Source organism: Triturus cristatus, chromosome 7, assembly GCF_964204655.1.
Source record: "Triturus cristatus chromosome 7, aTriCri1.1, whole genome shotgun sequence".
Classification (NCBI taxonomy): domain Eukaryota; kingdom Metazoa; phylum Chordata; class Amphibia; order Caudata; family Salamandridae; genus Triturus; species Triturus cristatus.
In genome coordinates this window covers 567,986,638-567,998,888 of record NC_140590.1, presented here as the reverse complement: position 1 = coordinate 567,998,888, position 12,251 = coordinate 567,986,638, and the positions used below count along the sequence as shown (strand labels likewise).

The following is a 12,251-nucleotide window of genomic DNA, read 5'->3' as shown; positions in this document are numbered from 1 at the left end:
CTTACACAGACCGTCCTCAGCATAGCCCATATGCAGGAGCCTTGGCCCCGTCATGTAGACCCTGTGGAGTATCTTGAGCTGGACGAAACGAAGGCGAGCCGGTAAGGCCACCTCTTTCGGGGAGGCCACCGCGGAAGTCCAGTCCTCGTCGTCCAGCTCCAGCCCGTCGGCGACCCAAGCCCCACGAAGGGCAGTCAACAAGTCTGAGCGGTCGTTGATCAGTTTTTTGTAGATCAGTGAGATCGTGCTGTCCGGGATGTGTCCATCCAGCACTCTATCCTCCAGGGGGGAACACTCCGGGATGGAGGCAACGTCCGGAAAGACGGAGCCCAGCGCATGACGGACCTGCAAATACCGAAAGTACTCGCTGCCCTGCAACTGAAATTCCGTCTGCAGCATCTCGAACGTTTTAAATCCTCCCCTCGTCCAGAGATCCCCCACTTTGCTAATGCCTATTATGTCCCACTTCTCAAAGCCCTTCGAGGTCCACAAGGAGCCCAACCGCTCAGACGCATACAGTGGTGACGCCCGGGTCAAACGGTCCTTCCACCCCATAGCTGCATTGGCCGCATGCCACACTCGCACCATGACACGCGTGGGGCCCGTTAGGCGAGCGTCGGGCGCGCTAGAATAGAGCGCTCGATTATGGTCACCACCTGGAAGGAGCATCCTATCCATTTCAAATGCCGGGTTTAAGGCGGGCCCATATAGGCCCTGATTAATCGCAGCTAGCTGGGAGGCCCAATAGTACCGTTTGATATCCGGAAGGGCAATCCCCCCGTCATACCATGGGAGCGTCAGCTTCGCCAGGGCAATACGTGGCCTCCCGTCCCAGAACAGGCGGCGCTGCAAACTCTCCACTTCGCGGAAGTAGCGCGCTGGGATGAGGTCCATAGTATTCTGCAACGCGTACAGAAAACGCGGCAGCGACATCATTTTAAACAATGCCGCCCGGCCGAGCGGCGAAAGCGGCAAACGCCGCCAGCGCGCGACATCCTCTTTCAGACGCTGGAGGGGGGGAAGCAAGTTCCGATCATACCGAGCCTCCGGGTCCAGAGTAATGAAGACACCCAGGTACCTAAATCCCTGCGGGGCGACCTGGATCGGACAGCCCCGCGGGAGGATAGGAGCCTCCCCGGAGAGAACATACACACACGATTTAGCCCAGTTGATGACAAGACCAGAGTTACGACTGAATGAATGCAAAACATCAACCAGTACTATGAGTGATTTACGTGGGGAAGCTAGGTACAAAAGGATGTCATCAGCGTATAGGGATACGCGGTCCTCATACTCGGGGGTCCAGCGGAGACCACGGATGGAAGGCTCCCACCGCAGCCACTCCGCCAAGGGCTCCAAGGCAAGTGCAAAGAGGAGCGGCGATAAGGGGCAGCCCTGCCGCTTGCCCCGGCCCAGCTCGAACGGAGCCGATACTCTTCCGTTCACCACCACCTGCGCCAGTGGGCCCGAATACAGCAATTTGACCCAACTGATGAACCCTGGGCCAAATCCAAACTTCGCAAGCATCGCCCAGATGTATGGCCACTCAAGCGTGTCAAACGCCATGGTGGCGTCTAAGGACGCCAAAATGGCCGGCTCCCGTAGAAACGGGACACGTGCGAGCACACCGTGCAAGCGCCGCAGATTAAGGGCTGTGTTGCGATGAGGAATAAAGCCGGACTGGTTCTGATGAACCAAGTCGCCCACCACGCCGACCAGCCGATTGGCCAGTACCTTGGCGAGAATCTTGGGCTCCGCATTCAGTAGTGAAATGGGCCGATAGGATGTAACCCGGTCCCGAGGTCTCCCCTCCTTGTGGATGACCACGATTGTAGCCAGACGCTGGTCCAGCGGGAGGGAGCCCACCGAGTGCGCCTCCAGGAACATAGCCCGGAGGTGGGGTGCCAGCGTATCCGGTCGCAACTTGTACAACTCGATAGGGAGACCATTTGGACCCATGGCCTTGCCGGAGGCGACCGAGCGTATGGCGAGGGCGATTTCGTCGGAGGTGGGAGCGGCGTCCAGCAACACCCTGTCATCCCCGGAAAGGGACGGCAGCGCGATATCCCTGAGCAGGGCACAGGAATCCTCTTCCGAGCAGGGAGACACCGGGGAATACACTCCACGGAAATAATCCGCGAAACAGGAGACGATTTCTTCTGGCTCAGTTGCACACACACCATCCGTTTTCTCAATCAGCGGGACCACACGATTCGCTCTCTCTTTTTTGTCCAACCACGCTATCAGTTTACCAGCCTTATCACCCACATCATACAGTCGCCCCTGTTGCTCTCTACTGAGGCCCCTGGCCTCCTCCATGACGAGGGCCCTATAGGCCGCTTGCTTGAGTTGGAGGACATGTAATGCGGCATCCATCACCCCACCTTCTAAATTACCCTCCAACTCGGCTATTTCAGCCTCCATCCGGGTTACCTCCTCCCGCTCGCGCCTACGGGCGTGGGAAATAAGAGATAGGGCTTCCCCTCGGAGTACTGCCTTGAAGGCCTCCCACAACGGTACAGCCGAAGGCACGGACCCCACATTCTCATCAAAATATCGCTGAAGGGATTTAATCAATTCAGCGCGAATAGTAGGGTCGCGCAGGTACCAAGGATTAATTGGGACAACCCTACCCTCACCCCTCGGAAAGACATCAAATTGCAGTAGGAGCGGGGAGTGATCCGAAATACCCCGTGGCAAATGGCGCACCTCTCCCACCCTCCCAACATAGGCCGCCGGGACAAGGACATAGTCTAGTCGTGAGAGACTACCATGGGCTCCCGAGTGGAAAGTGTACTGCAGCTGCGTGGGGTGTTTTAAACGCCAGCAGTCCACTAACCCAAATGTATCCAAGAGGCCGGGTAGCCACGCCTGTGCCCGGGGGAGGTCCCTAGGGGGGTAACGATCCACAGTCCCAGATACCACTGCATTGAAATCCCCCCCCACAACTAAAAGCCCCCCCGGAAGGCCAAGGAGAAGGCGCCCCAGGTCTGCAAAGGTGGTCGACTGCAGCCCCGGTGGGATGTATACTGACACAAAGACAACCACTTTGCCCTCCAGTCTTCCCACCAAGACCGTGTAACGTCCCCTGTCATCGTGGAGCACCTCATCAATCTCCAACGGGAGCGAGTTCCTCACCATGATGCCCTCACCCCTTGAGCCAGACGTGAAGCCCGAGTGAGCCACTAGGCGATAGCCACGCCGATTCATGGCGCAGAAGGAGTTGCCAATGAGGTGTGTCTCCTGCAGAAAGACTACATCGGGCGAGATGCGCTTCAAAAACTGCAGGACCACACCTCGTTTAATCCTGTCCCCCAGTCCATTCACATTCCAAGACAACAAAGTTAATTCCCTACCCCCCATCATACTCAGAAGCCATCATTCGTCCCCCGGAGAGCACTTTAGAACTAACACAAAAGTACGTTTGCCTTGTGATAAAAACGAACAACACCCCATCCCTACCCACCCACCCCGACAGAACTCCCCCCTCCCTGCACCCCTGCATGAGCCCGAACAGCCCCCCCAACGTGCAGTGTGCCTGTCGCCCCATATATAGTTAAACTAACTAGACCCCCTAGAGGAGGAGGGAGAACCCCCAACAGACCCAACACAACCCCCATAGGAGGGGAACCGACTGACGCAGAATCGAAAGTGGCATCATTTTCGTCCAGAGTGAGGCCCAATGTTAAACCCTCAGTCCTGATCCAGCGTGCCGTCTCCCCCCGCCGCCCCCCCCCCCGCCCCCCCGATCACGATCCCCGGACAGAGTATCCAGACAGTCCCCGGCCGCTTCGGGACGATCAAAGAAGTGCGTGCGACCATCCACCTCCACTCGCAGCTTGGCTGGGAAGAGCATGGCGTATTTGAGGTTGAGGTCCCGAAGACGGCGTTTGACGCCTAGGAAGCTCAGTCTCTGCTTCTGGACCGCTGGGGTGAAATCAGGGTAAAAATTTACCTCCATATTGTCAAACTTGACCGGTCCATGCAGTCTGGAGGTTTGCAGGATAGCGTCTCTGTCCCGAAAATTGAAAATCCGGGCAATGAGAGGTCTCGGAGGGGCTCCGACCTTCGGCCTTCCCCCGGGAACCCTGTGGGCCCTCTCCACAGCAAAGAATTTACTCAGCCCCCGTGGCTGGAGATGGGTAGCAATCAGGTCCTCCACAAAGAGATCCGCCGCCGCCTCCTCGCGTCCCTCAGGCACCCCGATGATGCGGATGTTGTTCCTCCGTGCCCGACTATCAGAGTCCTCCAGGCGTCGATCCATGAGCGCACTCGCCTGACTAAGTCGGCGCACCTCTGTTTGTAAGGCCGCCACATCTGTCGTTAGGCCCGATGCGGTGTGGGCCAAAGAGTCTACTCGGTCATTGGTTTTGAAAAGATCGGCCCTCACCAGGCCAACATCCACGAGGACCGAGTCGATCTTCTGCGCCAGTGTATCAAACCGCTGGCCCACCGAGGCCTTCATCTCGGCAATGGCGCCCATGATATCTCGCAGAGTCAGATCTGCGGGCAGGTCTGGGGCATAAGGAGGGCTCTCAGGGGACTTGCGCGGTCCATCGGGAGATCCCTTCTGGAGGGTATAGCGGTCCATACTATTAGCCTGATGGACGGCGCCACGCCGGGTCGATTTGGTCTTTGCCCGGTCTCTATCTTGTTTCGTGGCCATGGCCTCCAATCTCCCAGTCGCACCAGCCACGTCGTGTAGGGCAGGAAAGCAGGGCCACGAGCTCCGGGGGGGGGGCCACCTCAGAGCAGCGGGGTGGATCACAGCCTGCAGGCAGGCAGGGCCTCCCAGCAAGGCCACACCAACACCAAGGGCTCCGCAACTCAACCTCGCAGAGACGGCAAGGGGGTGTGAAAGCGAAAGCGAAAGTGCGGGGTACGCGAGTCGCCAGGCCCTGCCTGCCGCTGTTGTTCACTTTGTCACTGGATCACCCCACAGCGCAAGTCCGGGGTCCGGCGAGGGGAAGGCCGCAAACCTCAATCGGTGCTCACTCCGGTGTCCGAGGTCCGATTCGGAAGCGGGATACGGGTGCCACCTCAGCTCAGGTTCACCAACATAGTCCCCTCATCCAGGGCAGGATAATTTCAGGATAATCGTAGGAGGTTGCGGAGGTCCTCGGGAGCCTCGCACCTACGCGGCCATCTTGGATGCGCGCTAGGCTCCTCCTCGATTCAGCTCAATCTTCATCAACCAGCATAATCTTCTACAGTTTTAGTGACTCCAGGGAGCTTAAAAGAGCTTCAAATTGCTGCTCCTCTGTGTGATGCAGAGGTCAAAGAAACAGCTAATGGAAAAAGGGAACAATGACTGATTTTATTTTAGGGATTTTTGAGATGCACCTCTGGAGTAGTACTATTGAGGGGTTTTGTTACTAAGCAATGTTAATAATGCTTTATTTACTTACTTTTCCTTCTGTTGTCCAGGCCGTTTACATTTACAGAAATTATTCTAAATTCTGTCATGAAAGGTATGGTATAAATCCATCACAACCTTGTCAAATTATTAAATCGCAGATTTGAACTTGATCTTGAAACAAGCTTTTTCCATGTGCCGCCTCCTGCTTCACACACACCCAGTACCCACCCCCATACTCCCTTTAAGTCAATTGCTGCCTTTTCCCAGAGCAATAACCTCCCTTCCTGAACATGGTCTGATGGCAAACTTTCTTGGTGATATGGGTATTACGGACTTTCATGTTAGGGAGATACACACAATAGTCTGTGGAGTTACAACAGTGGTACATGATGATGTATGAGTTTGAAATATATGTTTATGATGGTCTGTGGGAGTAGGAGAGATGTAGAAATGTGTTAAATGGTAGGTAAACGATGTGTTAGTATATGCTGTAAGGAAGTATGGCAATGATATCTACGCTTGGGTGTTAAGGGAAATGTTCATGATATTTTTGTGGTTGAAAGGCATACAGGCAATGTGAGAGTAAATTGTAAGTGATGGCGTATCTTATTAGTAAGATGTAACCTCTGGTCTTTACTGGTTAAGGCTGATGTAGATGATGATCACTGGAGTAAGGGGATGTGGGTGATGTTGATTATGGTAGATATAGATGACGTGTGAGCTTAACAGAGATGATGTGGAGGGTGTGGTAAGATACATGCAAACTATAGTCTGTAGGGTTAGAGCAATGTATGTTGCGATTTATGAAATTTTGGGAAATGCTTATTATAGTGACCGGTAGGTTTAACGAAGATATTGAATGTGAACTGGTGGTTATTACTGTAGTAAACTGGATAAATAAAAAACCTGTAAATGGAATTGCAGCAAAGTGTTCTAATGCCCTTGGGCCATGATCCCGCGATATACTACTGGAAATGCAGATCAGATTTCTTTTAGCTCATCTAATATACATGGGTAATCTACTGTTCCTATGCTCTAAGCTGACAGCCTAATAGTAAAAGGAGAGAAACCGCTAATAGTTTATTTTCCTGATGTTGTGGCATGTATTCTAAACGCTCCTTTGTCCCTTTCCAGGGCTGGACCCTTCCTGGTATCTGCAGCACGTCATTGTTTGGGACAGACAGACTGATGTCATGTATTACTTCCTTGTAGAGGACTGGCTCTCTGTGGAAAATGAAAAGAATGAAGGAATGGTGGAGAAAGAGGTCCTCGCTGCTTGTAAGTTTGACTCAAAGGACTTTTATAGCCTTATCAGATACCCCATGTGCCACACTCAGTGCAGGTGCAACCTATTCCACTCCTGTGAAGAGAAGATTAACTCTCCTGAGATGATAGCCCAAAACTAGAGATTGGTCCCAGCCTTTGAGGATAGGATACAGAGGTGGCGTGTCCTTAGGAAAATCTCTTGACCAAGGACAGCGGAGAAATGAACCCATTAATGTCCATGGTACCTACAGAAAATGTTAACAGTGCTTTTCACAGTGGTGCAGACCCATCATTTAGATGCTTCAGAGAAAGAGAATATCTGCTGTATATTGGGCATAGCAGCATACGGGGTGTACTTAAAAACATAAAATAGAAGATAATGAATCTGGCTTGAAGATGAATCGTGGATTGCTGATTGGCTTTAAAAGTACTAATTAAAAACAAAGGTTCACGTAGGAATACTCCTTTTTAACTTTCCACTCAGACGGAGACCACTTATGGAGAAGGCTGGGAGCCATGGGTGCTGACGGCTATCGAGCTCATCTACAGTGGGGCTAAAACTGCAGTTAGTTACGAAATCAAGGGCACTTTATGCTGCTTAGTGAGGAGACCATGGGGAATGTATCCTGGTGATGATCATGTCCAGCTATAGGCAGATTCCTTTGTTCTTTAATCTTTTGTAAGAGGATGCAAAATGGAATGTAGGCTGGATACCCTGGAGCACAAGGATTGCACAGAACTGGAGGGTTCTTGAAGCTGATTTTCTTTGTTTCCTACTGCTCCTGTGTCATAGCAGTGAGTAACAGGACTTAGAATCTGGTATTCATGCTGTGCATATCATCCATAACAGAACCAGTATAGAAAAAGGTTTTTAGGTCTCTCTTTACCATCCCCAATTGTAATCCAGTTTCTGCACTGAGATTAAAGCTGGGATGGAGTATTATGGAACCAGGGCAAATGCCACCACATAACTGTTTTAACGCAAGGCAACAGTACCAGGCATTGGAATATCCAAATTAAAACAGTACAAGAGCAGAGCTACAGAACTGAACATTGAAAACTAAGTGTACCTAGTTCACATAGGCAGTTACAATATTGAAACAGTGAGTCACAATTTTAATTCAAAGCTCACATTAAGAAACTAAGAATACTTCGAGGGCTCCCTTAAGGGAGAATACATTAATTATATTATCTAATCTTGAAACATATACCCTGTTTAAATCCCTATTTTAAAGAAGAAAATACATAGACAAATTTGCCAAACCAGAATCTTATAGCAGGCACATATGTGCATGCATTAATGTGTTGGATATATATGGAATTGTACTTTCTGTCAGAAGTTATGTTGAATTGCAAACACCAGTGATATGAGTGGAAGACTCTTCAAGCCATTGTTTGAACTATGGTGTGAGGCCTTTTCTTCGGGTCCCAAGGTAATAACAGGTTACTGGACTTCAATTGTGACATTTAATATCGTTTACTTCTGGTTTCGGGGGAGTACAATGCTATTGCACTCCAACTGCAAGCTCAGTTACCCCCCTTTACGATGTAACTGTCCCAGGATAGTAAGGTCAGATAGGCAAGGCTTAATCGAGACTTACTCAAGATGTGTGATTAGACAAAACAAACAAAGGGTAATAATTTCTCTGACAATGCAATGCTTAATTTTTAAGTAAAATATTCTCTACTCCAAACACAGGCAGCCAGTGAAAATCTGAAATGTGAAACACCTTCTGCACCACCTCTTGGCTCCTAAGTGCCAGGCACCGTCGTTTTACTTAACATTGAGCCCTATAGTCAATGTTGGTCAATGGGGCACTGCTAGGTCTTTTCCAGGGAACTCCACCTTAGGCACTCCCTGGAGCACAGCTAAAGTTAGTTCACCAAAAGTATCTCACAAAGTTATTTCACACGAACTGCAAGTACCAAAACTACCTGTTCGGTGATTTTGATTTGCTGTGATTTGGTTTTGGCCGTTTAACTGAGGAACTTGCTCTGTGTTGTGCACCTGTACACCAAACACGAACCCAAAGTACAAGGGAAGGGAAGGATGGCCTCACAAGACATGCTGAGAATTTCCTTTGCAATATATGGTATCACAGACAGCAAAAAGGGCTTGGTTTTTTCTAATCAATGAGAACATGCATTTGAAGTATTCCTCAACCCAAAATATAGTTTGATTTGTGTCTCCTAAAAATATTGACATTGTGAAGTGCATGAGTCATGAATACTGAAAACTGTTGACCTTTATGTCATCAAAAGAAATGTAAATATTGTTCTCCAGCATATCTTTTAAGTAAATGAATGGAGAAACATGATTGTAAACTTAAAACAATATTACTTGTAGATCTGATGCAGAAAAAGGTGGTGAAATGGTACAGATAGTTCATCTAATGCTAATGAGGTTAGAGTGGTGTGGATTCTGGATATGATGATTAAGTTGGTTGAAATTATGTGGGTCCTGGATCTGGGAAAGAGGATGTTGTCAGCAGTTATATCAACTATGCATTTGATGCTGGTGAGGGTAGAGAAAGTTATATGAATGCAGAATATAATGATGATGAAGCTGAAGGGTGTGTTTCAGGTCTGACGATGTTGAGGGTGGTGGCAGTGATATCAAAGAAGGGTCTCATTACAGAGATACTTATTGGCAGTGATATTGATTGTTGACCTAAGGCCAGGGACTGGGTGATAAGAAGGTCTCTAGAGTCCACTTCTGATTGCCCAATGAAAGGGCGACTTTTCCCAGTAGCCAAGATGCTTACTGCACAGAACACTACATGTGAAAGGTATTAAGCGACTCTTTAACAGGGTTACTTTTAGGAGGAAACCCCACAAAGGAGACAACCTTTTGTCAATATTGTAGCACTTGTGCTTGTTTGTGGACGAAGACTAATACTGAAGTAATAGCACACCATCAAACATCAGGATGGAGAAAAGAACTAAGCAAGGATTCCAGGCATGAAATATAGAAGATACAAACTGCAAGCAGCTAAAATCTATGACAAAAAATAGTGGGAAAGGGGCAAAGAACGCTACCAAAAATAAGGGAACAAATGGGTTTCATGCATCTTCCTCTCATGATTACCTATGTATGACATAACAGGAAATGTCTCTTCTTCATCTAGGATGGGTAACTTTGAATTACACCCTGTTGACAGACCGCAATGTTGGGAAGGGCTGGATATATGGCTTGTCCATGTCCCTTTCTGGAAAGTCATTGCATTTGCTTGGCAATCAAAGACAAAACCCTTTTTTCCACACTGAATTTCAGAGTGCCACCACCAGCCTTGGTGCCGGGCACTCTAGGCGGCTCTTGGATCACTCTTCTGGGTGATTGTGAGCATTGTGTCATCAGAGCAGTTTGGGTGGTGCTAACACTGAGCCAGAAACTGAACTTGGCATCCTTGAACAAGGCAGCCGGCAGCACAAGGAGCGCTTCTTCCCTGAATAAGTAAAGCCTTTGTTTGGTGAGTTCTTGACAATGCCCTTGGTAGGGATGTAACACATAATAATGATGATAAGGTTTTGTTGCGGGGATTCTGCTCATGCACAGAACTATGCACAGGAAACTAGGACCTAATTGTGGTGTACCAAAAAACTCACCTCAGTACCCAGAACCCCTATACGACTAGGATCAGTGTCTCATTCGCTCTCCCTATCATCTCGAAGCTACCAATGATTAGACAACCCAGAACAAGCGACTTAGAGTACTCTCAGGAATGGTGCAAATCAGAAACACCTTTTCGTTATTATTCTCATATCAGTCCACAACAAGAGTAATCAGAGACACAGAAAAGTTTTAAATGTTTATTTTGAACTACGTGCTCTAAGGTGCAGTACTTTGGCTAACATAAGCAGACAAATGATTAAAAATAAAACCATCAGCATTGTTACAATTCCATAGAAAATGAAGGGAGAAATCATATTAAAAAGTGATATTTGAAAACAGGTCCTATAATACCTTGTGAACCACCCTCACTTGGCTAGTAAACTAGTTTTATAAACTAATAGAAGGTCTCTAGGTTTGAATGGGGACCCCCATACCTCAAAGATAAGCTTAGGTGAATCTCATCACAGGATCAGCTCTGCTCTCTGTGTCTGGAAAGGTTTTCTCCAAGTGCCTGAATCATGCGTGCAAATGCAATATTAAAGGCACCCCAGTTTCAGTTATTTGCAGCTGTGTGCTTGTTGTGTCTAGAGCGTGGGCCGATCAACCTGAATTCAACAGAAAACATTGTTATTTGACCTTGACGGCTTCTGCACACAGTGTTCAGACTAAGGTCGCGGGGCACGTCTAGGGATGTGAACAGACCGTCTTCATGTGAATAAAAAAGCAAGCAAGCAGTTTTACTTGTAATAACAGCTACCTATAGTGTCGTGTGCAAAAGCAGCAAAGCGGCAAGATTGCGTTTAGCTTCTAAAACGCTTATGCTAACATAGCAATGTGTGCACATAAAACTCTGTCTCCACTACACCCTCCCTTGATCGGCCCACGAACAGAATAGGGAAGCAATGTAGGAACACAGAGTTCAAGTTCGAGTGAGACAGAACCAAGTCCATATATTGCCAATCCATATAATTGGTAGTGAAAGTTCGAAAAATTTGTTGGGAAAAAGAAAACAATTAAAACATCTCTCAGGGGCGGTATACAGCCCACTGTGGAGTAAAAAAAATTAAAAATCTTGATTACGACGTGCGGAAGATGGACAACTACCAATTTAATCCATCAACGTGTAGGCACAATATGTTGCAACTACCTCCAAGAGGAAGTAATTGTAATGTTCAGTAAATGAGTCAGCCATCCAGTCAAGTAAAGTAAATGAACATACATTTTCTTCGACAACTGGAGCCTCTAGCAACATCAGAGGACAGCTTGCGTGTTCTTCAAGATAACTTCGCGCCAGGAAGTCATGGGCTGCAGCATATATATACCAATTCCCTAGGATTCCGTGTGCTGCTCCACAGGCATTAATCCCGATACCAGAACAGTCCAACTCATGAGCCACTAAGGGACTCATCAGTCGATCATAATCCGGGGCAGAAGACGCCGTGTTCGACAGGCACAAATCCAGAGCCCATTCGAATGGACAATCTAGGCAATGAAAAATAGGTTGTACGCAAGTAAAGTATGAGAACCGGACGGATAATCCATAGGCCACGCTCAAAGTGGCCAGTGGTTGTGTTCCATACTATTCAAGCATCTGGTTGTGCAGTTGAAGCAGCCGCGGCAGGCTGGTGTGAGGTACAGATCGTGCAGCCATTGCAGAGCAAACAAATCAACAGCAGCACACCAGCAGTCAAGGCGAGAATCAACGGAAGCCTGCCGAAGACGCTGGAAAAAATAGAATGAAAAAATGCCGGTATCACACCAAATATTGTTTGGAACGAGGTCGCAAGGCCGGAGCCCACAACTGTGAAAAAATGCACCAAGCCAGTTGTTGACGAGGCATTGAATATCGTGTGAATCAGAGCACCGAAATGAAATGGGAGATCAGCATTTAAAAGCGCATGCATCTAGGTGTGGGTGTTTGCTACGTGAAGGACAAACGTTTCATGGGAGGAAGTCAGGGCGACTTCTTTTTGAGACTATAGAGCCCTTATTCTGCTCATCTTGTTGAACTCT

At 48.5% G+C, this 12,251-nt stretch overlaps 1 protein-coding gene across 2 annotated transcripts in view; it reads left to right on the top strand.

Moving 5' to 3' along the window:
• The window catches only part of LOC146810138 (polycystin-1-like), a 545,091-nt gene that overhangs the window by 389,183 nt on the left and 143,657 nt on the right, over positions 1 to 12,251 (top strand). For both annotated transcript variants that reach the window (XR_014966550.1, XM_085617085.1), the window contains exon 29: positions 6,494 to 6,637. Coding sequence is in view for 1 of the 2 variants with exons in the window: in XM_085617085.1 (XP_085473211.1) it covers positions 6,494 to 6,637 (144 nt within the window). In the remaining variant the exon portion in view is untranslated. The remainder of the gene's footprint in view (positions 1 to 6,493; positions 6,638 to 12,251) is intronic.